The sequence below is a fragment of the Dipodomys merriami genome, unplaced genomic scaffold (assembly GCF_024711535.1).
Source record: "Dipodomys merriami isolate MVZ:Mamm:240054 unplaced genomic scaffold, mDipMer1.0.p SCAF_249, whole genome shotgun sequence".
NCBI classification, from domain to species: domain Eukaryota; kingdom Metazoa; phylum Chordata; class Mammalia; order Rodentia; family Heteromyidae; genus Dipodomys; species Dipodomys merriami.
This window is the reverse complement of record NW_027203926.1, coordinates 1,527,156-1,544,670: the sequence shown is the minus strand read 5'-3', so window position 1 is coordinate 1,544,670 and position 17,515 is coordinate 1,527,156. Positions and strand designations below refer to the sequence as shown.

The 17,515-nt window shown below is 40.5% G+C and overlaps 1 protein-coding gene across 4 annotated transcripts in view; it reads right to left on the bottom strand.

Annotated features, from left to right (window-relative positions):
• The window catches only part of LOC138836122 (ectonucleoside triphosphate diphosphohydrolase 1-like), a 96,065-nt gene that overhangs the window by 65,341 nt on the left and 13,209 nt on the right, over nt 1–17,515 (bottom strand). Inside the window, exons 1-2 of one of the 4 annotated variants that reach the window (XM_070034641.1) lie at nt 7,804–8,017; nt 6,554–6,614 (exon numbers count right to left, since the gene is read on the bottom strand). The exons of 1 other annotated variant lie outside the window; for it this stretch is intronic. Coding sequence is in view for 1 of the 3 variants with exons in the window: in XM_070034640.1 (XP_069890741.1) it covers nt 7,804–7,819 (16 nt within the window). In the remaining 2 variants the exon portion in view is untranslated. Of the gene's footprint in view, nt 1–6,553; nt 6,615–6,799; nt 7,055–7,803; nt 8,018–17,515 lie in introns of those variants that run through there. 2 more of the 4 variants (XM_070034640.1, XM_070034642.1) reach the window with 2 other exon arrangements.

Genomic DNA, 17,515 nt, shown 5'->3' with positions numbered 1-17,515 from the left:
AGATACAGCGCCCACACCCTGAGTTTGTGCCCCAGAACTGGCATAAAAACAAAACAGCAGCAAAAATCCTAAGAGCAGTTTCAGAGAAACCATTATTACAAGTATGGTGAAAAAGGTGAATATTTTTATGTAATGAAGCACTTACATCATTTAAATAGTCATAAGGATATTAATAGTATCCAAAAGGTAAAGAAAATTAATTAAGAAATCAAATTCATAGTAATGAAACAAATGAAAACTAAAACTTAAAAGTGGGTAAGACTGTCCGGTGCTGGTGGCTCAGGCCTGTAATCCTAGCTACTCAGGAGGCTGAGATCTGAGGATCGCAGTTCAAAGCCAGCCAGGGCAGGAAAGTCCATGAGACTCTTATTTCCAATTAATCACAAGAAAACCAGTGGCACTGTGGATCAAGTGGTAGAGCGCTAACCTTGAGCTGAAGAGCTCTGGGACAGTGCCCAGGACCAGAGTTCAAGCCCCACCACTGACAAAAAAAAAATAAAAGTAGGTAAGATTTTTTTTTCAAAATAATTGAGGTTGGAGGCATGGCTTATTTGGTAAAGCGCCAGCCAAGGAGCAAAAGCATCAAATACTGAGTTTGCATCCTGGTGTTGGACAATATAAAAATGAACAAAGCTGTGAGGGATTAGTCAAACAGAACTGTTTATGGGATCACAAGGAGTCCACCCTTTGGGAATGCATCTTGGCAACAGAGATGAAGTACTTTAGAAAATATTTACAAATTTTCAACAAGTAATTCTACTTCTGGGATTCTATCCTCAGAGTGAATACTTACTTATGGAAAAATTTCCCACAAAGACATTTATTGGAAGTGGGAAAAACCTAAATGTTCAGTGAAATAGGGAATTGTTACATGAAGTCTATAACTATAAAAATTATGCTAAGAGGCCAGGTGCTGGTGACTCATGCCTATAATCCTAGCTAGTCAGGAGGCTGAGATCTGAGGATCTTGGTTCAAAGCCAGGCCGGGCAGGAAAGACTGTGAGACTCTTATCTCCAATAAACCTCTAGAAAACTGAAAGTGGCACCGTAGCTCAAGCGGTAGAGTGCTTGCCTTGAGCTGAAGAGCGCAGGGACAACACCCAAGCCTAGAGTTCAAGCCCCATGACTGACAAAAAAAAAAAAGCTAAGAAAGACTACACTATAAAATGGAAAATGCTTTAATTCACTGCTGCTCTAAAAAACCATACTTTAACATACAGTCCAATGAGTGTGGTGCTATCTCTTAGCTTTTTAAGGTCCTACTCAAAAATACTAAACGAGAGAAACAACCCAGGCATGGAGAAAGGTGACTTCAGCCAGGTACCAGTGGCTCATGCCTGTAATCCTAGCCACTCAGGATGCTGAGATTTGAGGACCACAATTCAAAGCCAGCCCATGAAGGAAAGTCTGGGAGACTCTTATCTCCAATTAACCACCAGAAAACTGAAAGTGGCACTGTGGCTCAAGTGGTAGAGCACTTGCCTTGAGCTGAAGAGCTCAGGTAACAAGCGCCCAGGCCCAGAGTTCAAGCCCCACAACCGACAAAGAAAAGAAAAGGGGACTTCATAGAAACACACCAAAATATCATGAGGGATTATTTTTCTTCTCACCCAATTTATAGTCATAAAGAACTATATTACTGTATTTACATCCTTCAAAAGAAACCCCTTGTCTTTTTAAATGAAATTATTCCTTAAATATGGACTATAAAAGGAGTCCTTTCAATCATTTCATGCATCATTATACTTTCATGCACCAGATTTCAAATGTGCTGGTCATTAGTTTTGAAATGTCATTATCACTTCCTACATGTTATTTCAACTATTATGTTTTATGATAATGTTTGAAATTATTGACATAATACGCATGTCTCCTTTTACAAAATACCTCTGTTGCCCAGTATGGTGGCACATGTCTATTGTCCCAGTGGAATCAGATCTCAGGCAGAAAATTCAAGACCAGCCTAGCTTAAAAAAGGAAATCCTATCAAAAATCTTTTACATGAGCAAGGTGCCAGTGGCTCATGCCTGTAATCCTAGCTACTCAGGAGGCTGACGATCAGGGTTTGAAGCCAGCCTTGGGCAGGAAAGTCCATGAAACTCTCATCTTCAATTAATCACATAAAAAGCCAGAAATGGCTCTGTGGCTCAAGTGGCAGAGTGCTAGCCTTGAGCAAAAGGAGCTCAGGGACAGCACCAAGGGCCAGAGTTCAAACTCCATGGCCAGAAAAAAAAATATTTTTCATGGAAAATAAAAACCATAATAAAACTAAAAACATCTTTGAGAAAGGAAACACTTCTTACTGTGGGGCATATTCTGCCACTATTCCTGAGTCTCTAATGTCACTTTGATATTGTAGCTGAAAAGTGCAAGATGCATGCCTGTAAGGTAATCTCTTCCCTGGCTTCTTTCTCCGTAACTTCAGTTACAACCCCCCTCCAATTTTCCAAACCTAAAGAAAGTCCAGTGTATTGCTGTGCATCCATTCTCCTGCCTTTGTGTCTAGGATTCCCACTTTGCTTCTTCAAAGTGCAGACAATGCTCCAGGCATGCTGCTCCCAATCTCAGGGACCTGAGTCTCCACCATGCCCAGGTCCTCAGGACTCTAACACCCTGAGACAGACACACATTCCACACTAGTATTTCTTAAGCAGGAAGTAGACAATAAGAGAAGCTTAGGGAAACCTAGAACCATGGAAACAAGGTAGGAATGTTTAGGGACTCCAATACAAGAGTGTGCTGAAGATTCAGGCTGGTTCCTAGGATATAGCCAACTAGGGGCCTTACTGTCCTATTCTAGGACATACATTTGATGAATGAACAAATGAAATAGGTTTCCCATCATCCTGCATTGACAAATAGCTGACTGGTGATTCAAAGTGGTAGCTGGGACAGGAAGGGGACATGGTCAGTTAGAACCAAAATAAACCCTTAGACTATAGCATGCAATGACTCTACAGTATTGCTAGTTGAAGTGTAGTCTGTGGAGGGTCAACATTATCATCACTTGGGAATTATAATGCTAGACATGCCTAACTCCAGCCCTATCTCAGAACTTCCAGATGAGAATCTGCATATTAAAATTATCTCCAATGATGAAAATGTGTATTTGAGGAACACAGATTCAGGAAACACACACATACACAATCACCAAGACTAAGCTTGTAACTCCTTTCTTCTGTACTTCCATCAAAGCCATAAAAATGGTCAGATATTATTCACTATAAGCACTCCCTTCCATTTTGGCATCTCTCCAAAATGTTTCAAAGAATAAACTCTATGTTATTCTCCCCAGGCCTCACCTTCCTTCTGCACAAGCTGAGCCCAGCACATCTAAACAACTGCCAGTGGAATTAAACACTGCTTCCTTAGGACACAATGATTGTAGAGATTGGAGAAACCACCAAGAGGGGAGGGGAAATGAGGGGAAATGAGAGAGAGAGAGAGAGAGAGAGAGAGAGAGAGAGAGAGAGAGAGAGAGAGAGAGAGAGAGAAACACTGCAAATATGGTTTGGCCAAGTAAAAGCAATACCAATAACAATAATTTGTAAAAATGGCTTGCCAGATGTATCTTATCACCAGACAGGAAAATTATGATTAAAGAAATCATTTAATGTGCAGCTGATTCATTTGTAAAGGTTTATTTGATTATATCATTGGTAATCCCAAACTTATGGCCAGAGCTAGACTCTGGACTTCTGCCTTTAAATCTCCAGCATAGACACATAAATATTCTGCTCGTTCAGAACTTGGAAAGGAGAAAGAGCTTTTAACTCTCCATTCTAGGCTATTGTTTGGGTAAGGAAAAGAGAAAAATCCTTAAGCATTGTTGGGAGGGGGAAGGACTTCTAATGAGTAGTAGGCTCCAAGTCCAAGAAATGCTGCATTTCCCCCCCCCCAAAAAAAAGCCATCACTCCCAATTCTGCTTCTCATTGCTTTTCTTTCTTTCTTTCTTTCTTTCTTTCTTTCTTTCTTTCTTTCTTTCTTTCTTTCTATCATTTCTATCTTTCTTTTTTTTTTTTTTTTTGTCGGTTGTGGGCTTGAACTCTGGGCCTAGGCGCTGTCTCTTAGCTCTTCATCTCAAGGTTAGCACTCTACCACTTGAGCCACAGCGCCACTTTCCTGCCTGGGCTGGCTTTGAACTGTGATCCTCAGATTTCAGCTTCCTGTGTAGCTAGGATTACAGGCATGAGCCACCAGCGCCCAGCTTCTCATGGCTCCCTCTTTAGACTACTATATGGCTCTTAGAAGTAAAAACTCACATTTTAAGAGACCAGGCTTTGTATCTTAATCACATGAGTTAATCACATGAGTCAAAATTCACTCTCTACCTATTACTAGCTAGCTGTGTGACCTTGGCAAAGTTAACTTCCACCTACAACTGTAAGATACAGGAACCAATATCACAGAGTTGTGAAGATTACGTGGGACAACACAAACTGGGCGCTGGCGGCTCACACCTGTAATCCTAGCTACTCAGGAGGCTGAGATCTGAAGATCATGGTTCAAAGCCAGCCTGGGCAGGACAGTGGGTGAGACTCTTATCTCCAATTAACCACCAGAAAACCGGAAGTGGCACTGTGGCTCAAGTGGTAGAGTGCTTGCCTTGAGCTGAAAAGCTGAGGGACAGCACCCAAACCCAGAATTCAAGCCCCACTACCACCACCACCAACAAAAAAAATTACAGTGTCTGACACATAATAAATAATCAATGTTAGCTATTATTAGTACTTCACTGAGCCTGGTTTCAGTTAGAGATGGTTGTGTTTATGTCTCCCTCCCATACTAGATCAAGACAAGCTGTTTATATCCCAAGCAACTGGCATAGGAACTTACAAATGGTGGACACACAATAATACTTGTTGAATTGATTTGAAGGTATGCCAGGAAGAGGAAAGGGAGGGTGTGCTGGCAACAAATTGAACGTACTTTATCATTTTAACCAGGGCCAACCTCTGTAGTGTTTGTTTTTCTTTCACTGTGAGAGCACCCTGTCTCAGGCACCAAGGTTGCTATGAAGTGGGTCTGGGAAGCTCAGAAACAGCAGAGAAATACCAGAACATGTTTAAAATCTCCAGTTTGGCTCTTTGCTGAATAGGGGATGGATCTAAAACTCAGCTAAACTTGGTTCTCTGGCAGAGTCATGTTAGCAGTAAACATCATCCACGGTGAGAGGAGACACATTTTGGTTTTATGTATCTACCTACAAGAATGTCTTTACAGATTGTGCAGAGTTACAGGCACCAGCAAGGTAGAAGCCCCGCCTCCTTTAAGTGAAAATTAGCTAAGATAAAAATACTTAGTTTACTAGATCCTTATTAAGTGCTCATTAAGGAGCTCAAGGTGCTCATGACTGGTCAGTATCTTCCTGACTTGCACAGAGATCAGGGTATACCACCCCATGGGGAAAGATAGCATCTTCTTTAAGATGGACACTACTTCAAGAACCTGTCATGGGAGCTGGCAAGTGTGACCACCAAGTGACTCACAATAAGGATGTCAGAAACCTGTAGTGGATCTGATGAAGATGACTCTGGGTTTACTCCAAACACTGGCCACTGCATCTCTCCTGGATCTTCCCGAATCAGTATTCAGTCAATCAGCTTCTGAGTGGCTTCTGGCAGCAAGTCCTCTAGGACTGCTGCACAAGCACCTACATTGGGCCCCTGACTTCTGTGCTTCTATGATGATGGAGGTCTCTCTCCTACCATCCTGTCCATGCTGAAAATCATGTGGTTATGAGTTTGAAGACTCACTTTGAACAAGGCAAAAACAAAGAAATTGTAACTAAGGAAGTGTGGAAGGCGGTTTAAGGGGCAGGAATATAGATACATATGATTGTCACCTTCAGCATAAAGAGTGAGATACTGTAGAAACATCCAAGATGGGATCTAACTTGGGCTCAAAGTACTGGAGAAGGCTTAAAGGGATTGTAATCCTCATGGTTAGGCTTGAAGGAGCAATTGCAACAGCAAACACTCAATGAGCACCTATCACTTATCAGACCCTTTTCTAAGACCCTTGTATGGATCTTCCCGTATTGTCCTGACAACAACAATATGAAACAGATATTCTTTTCATTTTACAGGTAAGAAACTGAGGCACACAGTAAATGATACAGCCAAGATTTCAAATGAAGCAAGTTAGCTTCAGCATGAAGTAATAAAGGGGGTAAATTGCCTTAAGGTGCAGGAAAGTGCCTTGCAACAGTCTAAGAGGAAGGGAAAGAGCAGTTCCCTTGGGGAACTGAAAGTAGCCCAGTAGTGATGACTTAGCTGGGAGAGGGGGGAGGATGTTGGGGCAGAAGTTCACAGATGACTGGGCTCACTCTGTAGGTAGAAGAGAAATGAGAAGCAGAGAATTTCTGGTCTCATCTGGACTCTTCAACAACTAGCTGTATGATTCATATCACCTAACTCTTCTTGACAGTTCACCTCTTTTGTAAAAGGCCATAAGAACAATATTCACTTCTCTCTCATAAAGAATGCCCTTGAGCACCAAATGAGAAAAATGCATATGAACCTGATTGCAAAGTTCAGTTCCTTCACATACCTGAGATTTTATCAGCATCATTTCTCCAGGTAGCTTCAGGAATTCACAAATGTTAAGGCATCTGGGAGAGCCTCGTGAGCAGAGCAACAGCACAGTGCAAGGGGTAGGGAGCAGAAAAGCCCTTATATAGATCCTGCTCACAGCAACATTCACTACTTCCTAACTATGTCATTCCCAGGATGAGTTATTTTCCCAGTTCCTCAACTTCCTCATCTGGAAAATGGGGATAATAATGACAGTACTTACCTCCAATGGCTGAAGTGAGGACTAAACAGCGTGGAATAAGCTTAGAACAGCTCCCACCACAGAATTAAAGATTTAGTCAACCTTAACAGCTATCATTACTTTAACTGTAAGCAATCTGTTGGCTCTTCATCTTATTCCTCCACAGTCTTTGTGATAAAAATGTGCTGGTATATTTAAAGTCAGGGATGAAGGTTTGAGACTCTACTTTCCTTCACTCCTGCAGAGATTCTTCCAGGCTTCTAAAGTCTGGCAAGCAGCTGGCTCTCTGTCCTGGCAGAAAATGCCCAAAAGAGGTAAAAAGACAGAGCATGCACACCATTTGTGCAAACACGCTGTTCTTGTGGTTTGAAACAAAATATAAATGTAGTCAGTCAGATATGACCTGCTCTTTTGAGACAGAACTCTCTTATTCTTCCCTTCACTCCTCCTTACCCTTCACTGACAAGCACACTCTCCCACACATCTCAGGAAACTCTCAGCCTTTTGTAAGACTTGCTCCAGGGTCCTGTTGTGACAGCCTTTTGCCACATTAACTTATCCATCCAACTCCCAGCAGGGAAGCCTTTGGTAATTTCACCACAGCAAAGTACACAGGAAATTCAAAAACAAATCTACACAGAACCCAGCATCTTCAAGAAAATACATTGCTGAGGATCTAACACAGGCTAGATGACTCCAGACTGTAGATGAAGCAGCTGCCAGTTAAAGCAGCAAGGGAACAACAACAAAATCCATTCGCCTCTAAAAAGCACAATTTGCATACAATTAATATTCATGAGTTCATCCAGCTGGCTCAAGATTCACTCTTGATTAAAACCCTCAGCTTTGCTTCCTAAAACTTTTCCCAAGTTCTTTCTCTGCCTCCTCTCAGAAGGAAGAGGGTGGGAAAGTTCATTCAGGGCTTTTTGCCTCTAGTTCTTTCAAGTACTTGCTTTTGATCTAGGCTTTTTTTTCCCCCCTCTCCTTTTTTCTTAACACTTCGGATCAAATCAGTTTGGTCTTACCTTCTATATCTTCCATAAGTAGCAGCTTTTGTTTCCTTCCTCTTTCTTAGTTTTGTTTTCTGTTTTTTGTTTTTCCAGCCTGGATTGCTGTGGTCGGTCTTAGTGAGAGAGGTACTCAAGGATCAGAGATATAACAGACCCTTGGGCTTGTGGGAGGGGCTAAATTAGCCAGCCCCGTTTCGGAAGGAACCTCGAACCCTATGTGTTTTTCATTGACAGAAAGGACAGATTGGCCGAAGAGTCTAACAGCTCATTTCCCTAGTTACTCAAAGGCTTGCCTGCCTCGTGTTGCAGCTTTTCCTGTTCTTGAACAAATGTATTTCCAAAGTTCCCTCTCTCCTTTTCTTCTCCCTCCTTTCATCCCCCCCTCTTTTCTTCCTTTCATGTCTTATGTCTTTTCTCTCTCCCTAATAGAAATCCAGTTTCTCTCCCTAGGAAAAGTCATCTTGACTGCAAGCAAAAAAAAAAAAAAAAAAAAAGGTTACTTAAGTATTACAATTATGAAGCCAAATAACAATACATTTGTTACGCTGGAAAAATCTATAAAAGCAAGAACTTTTTTTTCTGCCCCATAAGGTAGATCACTTCTGATCCCAAGACAGACAGCAATCCTTTTCAGGATTATTATGACAGAAACTCATCAGGTCACTCAAGCAATGTCCAATTGCAGGAGAAGCCAGGAGGCAAAGGAGGCTGCTGGCTGGAACCTTTTTTTTTTTTTTCCTGGCTCAGGGCCTGGGTGCTGTCCCTTAGCTTTTGCTGTCAGGTTTGGTACTATACCACTTGAGCTACAGCTCTACTTCTGCCTTTTTTTTTATGTGTGTGTGTGGTTAATTGGAATTAAGAGTCTCATAGACTTCCCTGCCTATGGTAGCTTCAAACTTGATCCTCTGATTTTAGCCTAGGATTACAGGCATGAGTCACTGACTCTCCGTGGGAACCTCTGTCTTGGCACAGGTCATTCACCTTTTCCCAACTTTGACTTCATACCTCTATAAGCTAACCTTCTATATGAATTGGCTTGCCATACCTAGACATTACAAGATGATCTAAATGTCTGACCAGATAATTTTAAAACTATTTTCAAACTACTATTTTAAAAATTATTTTTAATGTACAAAGTTTTTTTGAAACTAAGACAAGTGCTAACCCTCTTACATGAAGGTAAGTCTTCAAAGGCTTAGGCAGTTTCTCCCTCCACCAAGTGGTTACAAACCTCAATCAGCATTTGAGGTTTGACAGAGATCTCAGATATCCAGTCTAATCCAGGGATAGATGCAGTTAAAGAAAGGACCTGCTCCGATTGGTGCAGATAAAGAGCAGGAAACTGGTTTCCCTATGGTCCAACAGATTCCCCAGCACAAGTAAGGTTTCTTCCACACAGTGGGAACTCAGGAAATGTTCCATAAATAAATGTTGGATGAACGAATGAATGAATGAATGAATGCATAGCAAGAAAGTTGGAAGGTAGACATGGCTTCCAGATTCCTGACATTTTTTCCTACATTGTTTTATCATCACACATTTTGTGTCTAAAGCTAATTATACTGTAAGGCATCTTTTTGTTACACTATTAGATTGGTGACCACCAAGGATTGATTTTTGTCTACACAGAGACTACAGTTCCCATTATACTTTCAGTCATTCACTATACTTTCAGTCAATGCAAGGACTGAATTTAGTTTAGGCATCTCATTTAATAGTACATTAATATTATTATGGATGTTATTAACCAAATAAAAAATTTTGAATTCTCTAATGAATATGGAGCTATATAACAATACTTTGTCTTACTAAATAGGGTACAGTTACAGGATTTTGTATTTATAATAATAACTAATTTTACTAAATTAAAAAATCCAATAGATGCCTTTTCCAGAGCCAGTTAGACTGTATCTTGAATAATGAATAATGGTTTGTTATTTGTCCTATGCTGGTCATGTTGTTTTTAAGAAATTATGATAGTGTTACAGACTGGTGGCTCATGTTGTAATCCTAGCTACTCAGGAGGCTGAGATCTGAGGATCATGGTTAGAAGTCAGGTCAGGTTGGAAAGTCTATGAGATTCTTATCTCCACAAAAAACTGGAAGTGAGCTGTGGCTCAAGTGGTAGATTGTAGTCTTGAACACAAAAGCACCCAGGCCTAGAGTTCAAGCCCAAGGACTGGCAAAAGAAAGGAAAAGAAGAGAGGGGGGAAGGGAAGAAGGGAGGAAGGGAGGGAGGGAGGGAGGGAGGGAGGGAGGGAGGAAGGAAGGAAGGAAGGAAGGAAGGAAGGAAGGAAGGAAGGAAGGAAGGAAGGAAGGAAGGAAAGCAGGCAGGGAAGGAAAGAGAGAGGGAAAGAGGGAGGGAGGGAGGAAGAAAGGAAGGGAGGGAGGGAGGGAGAGAAGAGAGGGAGGGAGGGAAGGATGATGGATGATAGAGCCTAGCACCAGTAACTCATACATGTAATTCTAGCTAAATCAGTTGGCTAAAATCTGTGGATTGTGGTTCGAAGCCAGCCCAGGCAGGTTTGAAGTTCATGAGACTCTTATCTCCAATTAACCACCAGAAAACCACCAGAAGTAGAGCTGTTGTTCAAAGTGACAGAGTGCTAATCTTGAGCAGAAAAGCTCAGGGACAGCACCTTGGCCTTGAATTCTGACAAAAAGAAAAGAAAAGAAATAGGATATTTGTCAATATCTTTATGAATGTCTTTGTACTACTGTTTGGGGGGGATTTGAAAAACAGCATGCCTACAACAAGCTTGTGAACTACAGGATGGAAACCAGACTATCAAAGCCCTCCTCCCCCCAAAAAAGAACTTAATGATTGAGGGAAAGATCTAGAATGTATGAGGGGATCAGGTACACACCTGTATCTGTCAATGAGTGCCTTACTGTGGGCACTGAAGCAAAGTTCTTAATTTTAGACAAAATTATAATTCAAAGCAACTCCTATCATGTCCTACTTGAATACTGTCAAATAAAGGTGACTTCACTCATTCTGTTAGTCTCCTTTGGCCTCATGGAAGAGGACATCGAAAGACCTAGTGCAAACTCTGGCTCAACCAGGAAAGGTAAAATTCTCATTTGTATCTAACGCTTTATAAAAATGTAAAGTTCATCTGACTTGGCTACACAGTAAAAGAAACATAGTTTTAGTGCCTAACTCATTTACATGGACCTTCTGGTGATATTTAATGCTTTTTGATGGTAGCATGCTCTACTCTGTGCTTCAAGTTAATCATATTGTCCAGTGTACACACACTCTCAGCATGGTGAAAATGTTATGGTTAAGTATATATTACCTACCATTCACACAAGAATAAGTTATAAAAGAAATAGAGGAGGAATCTGTTTAAAGACTCAAGACCTTATCTTAAAAATTAAATCTTGTAGGCTGGGAATGTGGCTTAGTGGTAAAGTGCTTGCCTAGCATGCATGAAGCCCTGGGTTCGATTCATCAGTATCACATACACAGAAAAAGCTGATAGTGACATTGTGACTCAAGTGGTAGAGCACTAGCCTTATGCAAAAGAAGCTCAGGGACAGTGCCCAGGCCTGGCCAAAATAAAGTTAAGTCTGGTTTCTAAAAAAAAAAAAATCATACTTATCAAAGTTATTAGTTTTTTGCAATAGAAGTAGAAAATACAAATAAAAGAAAGGTTGGACAAATGGGATTGCATGAAACTGAAGCAAAGGACATAGCTAGCAAGATCAATAGAAAGCCCACGGATTGGGAGATCTTCACTAGCCATACAATGGACAAAGACCTCATATCTAAAATATACTTAGAACTCAAAAAATTAACTCCCCAACAACAAATCCTCAAAGAAACAACTGTCCAATTAATAAGTGGGCTAAAGACTTAAAGACAGACTTCTCTGAAGAGGAAATAAGAATGGCCAATAGACCATAAAAGAAATGCAATTCAGGGCTGTGAAGGTGGCTCAGTGGTAGAGTGTTTGCCTCCCATACATGAGGCCCTGGGTTTCATTCCTTAGCACCACATAAGCAGAAAAAACTGGAAGTGGCAGAGCACTTGCCTTGAGCTGAAAAGCTGAGGGACAGAGCCCAGGCCCAGAGTTCAGGTCCCACAACTGACAAAAAAAAAAAAAATGCAAATCAAAACAACACTGACATTCTACCTTACCCCAGTTAGAATGGCTATAATCAAGAAAGTTAATAACAACAGATGCTGGAGGGGATGTGGCCAAAAGGGAACCCTACTGCATTGTTGGTGGGAGTGTAAACTTGTTCAACCACTTTAGAAAGCAGTATGGAGGTTCCCCTATGACCCAGCAATCCCACTTTTGGGCATTTACCCAAATGATCACAAACAAGGCCATACTAAAGCTACCAGCACAACTATGTTTATCGCAGCATTATTCACCAGAGCTAAGATATGGAATCAACCTAGACGCCCCTCAGTAGATGAGTGGATCAAAAAATGTGGTATATTATACACACACACACACACACACACACACACACACACACACACACACACACACACACACATAACTATATGTGTATATATACAATGGAAGTCTATGCCTCCATCAGAAAGAATGGCATTGCCCCATTTGTTAGGAAAGGAAAGGTTTGGAAAAAATTATATTAAATGAAGTAAGTCAGACCCAAAGAAACATAGGTCCCATGGTTTCCCTTATTTGCAATAACTAGTATACATCTAGAACAAGCAGAAAAGGTTAAAAACTATGTACATATGACCATATAAGATGATGCTAAGTGAAATGAGCCCCAAGATAGGGACACAAGAGGTTTTATCTTTGGTTTTTTTTTTTTTTTTTTTTTGGATGTGGGGCCTGAACTCTGTGCTTAGGGAGCTGTCCCTCAGCTGTTCAGCTCAAGGTGAGTGCTCTACCACAGCCACACTGCCACTTCCAGTTTTCTGGTGGTTAATTGGAGGTAAGAATCTCACTCAGCCTTTCCTGCCCAGGCTGGCTTTGAACTGCAATCCTCAGATCTCAGCCTCCTGAGTAGCTAGGATTACAGCCACCAGTGGAAGTGAGCTGTGGCTCAAGTGGTAGAACCCTAGCCTTGAGCTAAAGAGCTTAAGGACAGCATCCAGAGTTCAAGCCCCACAACTGACAAAAAAAATCAATTTCTGGTGTTTAGTGGGTACACAGTTTAGTTTTGCAAGATTAAGAAGCTCTGGAGATTGGTTACATTAAGTAAATATAATTAACAATGCTTAACTATTAGTCAGAAATGGTCAATAGGGCTGGGTACCAGTAGCTCACACCTGTAAACCTAGCTATTCAGAAGGCTAAGATCTAGAAGACTGTAGTTTGAAGCCAACCTGAGCACCCCACCCCACCCCAAAAAAAATCCTCAAGACTACATCTCCTATTAACTAGCAAAAAAAGTCAGGCACCAGCTGTGGGCAAATTGAATGAGCATGAGGTCCTTGAGTTCAAGCCTTGGGAAAACAAAGAGGAGGAGAGGAGAACAAGGAGAGAAGAGAAAAGGAAAAGTCAGTGGGGTAAGTTTTATGTTACATGTGTTTTACCAAAGATTTGAAAAATCAAACCATTCCTTTCATCAGCCCAAGCCTTGCCTTTCCTTCACAAACAACAAATGTAAGACTGTGGGCTACACTGTGCCTTCCTTTCCTTGCCCCCATTCACTTTATCATTCGTTCTGTTCTTCATTGCATTACATTCCAATTTCTCACTCTACAACATTAAGATCCACTAATGGCCTCTAACTCAAAAATTAATTTTTATTTTATCTTCCTTAATTTTTATAGCACGAACAGTTAGAGGCACTTTTCACACACAATCTTGACTAAGCAGCAGCCACATAAATTGGGCTGAGTGATAATGGTAATTACTCCATCAGTGGGGGCTAGGCGAAGGAAGGGCAGTTGGCTGGATAGAGTGGAGGATGGGCATTCTGGTCCCTACATTGTTTCTAGTTCTCCATTAAAACAGAAGTCTATTGATAAAACTAATGAAAAGAGGTACTCTAGTTTTATGTATAATAAAATAAAAGCCCAGGGTAACTATTGTACAAAGTAAGATGCTTTCCCAGTTTCAAGACTGCTATCAGTTTTACTGTATGTGAATATACTAAAATGCTTCTCATGATATTTGATACAGGGTTCAAATTCTGTGTCATTTTTTTATATATTTTTGTTATTTTCTTGGTTGTGGGGCTTGAACTCTGGGCCTGGGCACTGTCCCTGAGCTCTTCAGCTCAAGGCCAGCACTCTACCACTTGAGCCACAGCGCTACTTCTGGTTTTCTGGTGGTCTATTGGAGGTAAGAGTCTCAGGGGTCGGGTGCCAGTGGCTCACACCTGTAATCCTAGCTACTCAGGAGGCTGAGATCTGAGGATCACGGTACAAAGCCAGCCCAGGCAGGAAAGTCCATGAGACTCTTATCTCCAATAAACCACCAGAAAACCAGAAGTGGCACTTTGGCTTAAGTGGTAGAGCGCTAGCTTTGAGCTGAAGAATTGAAGGACAGTGCCCAGGCCCAGAGTTCAATCCCCATGACCGACAAAAAAAAAAAAAAGAGTCTCAGGGATTGTCGTGCCCAAGCTGGCTTTGAACCATGATCCTTAGATCTCAGCCTCCTGAGTAGCTAGGACTACAGGCATGAGCCACTGGCATCTGGCTTAGATATTTTTTAAATAGAATAGTCAGCTCCAAGATTATGGGGAAACTACAAGAATGTATTCTTATGACTGACAGAGATGTATAATCATAATAAATTACAGTACTTCTAAATCTTGGGGGAAAATGTTACATGTTATATAGAAATTAATAAATCTTACCTTAGGAATTCATTTTTTTCTCCCCACCAATATTCATTTCTTTTTAAAATAGGTTTCATTGTAACAGTATCATATAGGCATGCAACACAATTTGATAATATTTATCTTCCCATTGGTAGTACTGGGGAGTGGACTCAGGACCTTGAGCTTGCTATGCCCAATAACTAAGTCACTTTACTGAAAAGCCTTTAACTAGGTTTTTATTTTTTGTTTTTCTATTTTTTGCAGTCAGATCTTTAATTAAAACATGGAGCTTCCCCATTTACAGCCTCTCACTTTTCAACACCTTAAAAGTTTCCAATTATCTTCAAATTGATTTTTTTAATAAAAACATACACAAAGATATTCACAGACTGAAGAGGCTTTCCTATTATGAGTTTTTCTGGACAATTACTAAAATCTGCTTCATTTTTTCTCTTAATTTTTTTTCACTGAAGGTAATGGATTAGAATCAGAAATATCAGAATCACCTATGTTTAGTTCAATACAACTATATATCAATAAATATAGCAAAACTTATAGTGAAATATAACAAAAATAACAAAATTTATATACACAAAATTGTGTATAGTTGTGTGTATATATATATATATACAAGGTTTAGAATATATATATTTTTTTAATTTAATTTAATTTTATTTGTGAACATATTGTACAGAGGAGTTACAATTACATGGGCAGGATAATGCATACATTTCTTACCAAGCATTGCAGCCTCCTCCTTTGTTTACCCTTCACATCCCTTCCCAGCCTCCCCCCTCCCCCCCAATACCAATCCTTCTCCTTCCCTCCCCTTCCCCCCTCCCCCCCCTGCACTGACGTTGTAAAGCTCGTTTTGGACATGACAACTTGTACTTCTCATTGTTGCAACAGGTCCACCTGTATCCTTAAACAACTGGTTTTTCCCTATCTCCTCCACAAGTTATACTGACATCAAATATAGTGAAAGCAGGGGTTATACTGTGGGGGAGGGACATACAAAGCAACAAAGAGATAATCTTATAAATGCGTTAGAAACACATGCATGAAAGAAAAAAACATTAAAATACACATCTAAGGGTTCATTTTCCTGACATCACATTATCTGACCTTTTCCGCTTGACTCATACATATACTAGATATTACAAATAAGGGAAACCATGGGACCTATGTTTCTTTGGGCCTGGCTTACTTCACTTAATATAATTTTTTCCAAGTCTTTCCATTTCCTAACAAATGGGGCAATGTCATTCTTTCTGATGGAGGCATAGAATTCCATTGTGTATATATACCACATTTTCTTGATCCATTCATCTACTGAGGGGCATCTGGGTTGGTTCCATATCTTAGCTATGGTAAATAATGCTGCAATAAACATAGTTGTGCTGGTAGCTTTAGTGTGGTCTTGTAGAATATATATTTGCTCTATCAGCTAGAAGTATATCTAAACAAAGATACTCCAGTACCAATAAGTATATCTCATTCCTACACACTTCTAAAACTATCCTCCATTAAAAGGCACTGAAGCTACCTTGAGAAACAGATGATTGTAGGACTGGGTCAAGGTAAACTTGGAGTATCTTATTACCAAAAAGTGATAAACTTTTAAAAAACTTACAAAGATGGATTATGTCCAAGTGATACAGAAGTCAACTCTAAAAGCTTCAGATAGTCAAGACTAGAATAATTTCAGCAGCAAGAGTGGCATTCAATTATAAGTCAACACATAAAAGAAATATTTTTATGAGTCTATACTAACATTAGACTATAATTTATTAAATTAACTAATTATTAAATCAATACATAAGTAAGTGGGAATGAATATACAATGCTGTACATAAAAATTTCAAATGAACTAGGTGCTGATGGCTGAGATCTGAGGATCACGGTTCAAAGCCAGCCCGGGCAGGAAAGCCCACGAGACTCTTATCTCCAAGAAACCACCAGAAAATGGGAAGTGGTGCTGTGGTTCAAGTGACAGAGTGTTAGCTTTGAGCTGAACTGCTGAGGGACAGCGCCCAGGCTCAGAGTTCAAGCCCCACAACCAACCAAAAACAAAAAAAATTCAAATGATTTATATAAGCACTTTGCCCGCTAGGAGGTAATGTGTAACTCTCCACTCTTGAAGTGCAGAACACATATGTAAGGGGTTTGGGGAGATAAAAGGTTTTTAGCAGACAGGAATAAAATATGGACAGGAAAGTTTATTGGTGTAAGCTCCCAGGAGAACTCCCTGGTTGGGATCAGAGAGGTCTCACTGAGTGCAGTTGCAGTAGAGCTTTAATAGGTGGGGTAAAAGCAGAACTTTATGGGGGGAAGGGGGGACGGGACTTGTGGCACATAGCTTGTTTTGCTATTTTGAGCAGTTTTAGGCCAGTGCACTAAAAGAATGGTTGACTCAGATGGTGTTTTTGATAGGGACACGGTATTTCTCGGCAGCAGCTTGTTGTGTCCCCCCCCCCTCCACCCCCGCCTGATTTTTCCTGGTTGCCTACTTCCTCTAGCGGCTTGACAACATGTAAGTGACTTCTTTCCAAGAAGTACAATTTAGAAAGGGAGTAAGAAAGTGGTATTACACTGGAAAGATCTCACAATACTTTACTACTGCAGCAATGTGACCAAGATCAACACTGATAAGTCATGTTGACAGTACATAGCCCTGGTATAAGCTAATGAAAATGTTCCTCTACCTCAGCGTTTTCCTCTAAACACCATATAACCCCAATCTAATTATGAGAAAGAATACAGACAAATCCCAATTGGGAGACATTATATTAACCATCCTAACCTGTATTTCTTATGTCAAGGTCATCAACAATAGAATTTTCAGTCCATAATGCTTAGTTCTGCGGATTCTGGGTCCATAGCGAGACAGAATTTCAGGCAGTGGAGTAAGTGATGGAAGAACTTCCTTTGTTAGTCAGGAAACAGAGGGCTGGACAGGGAC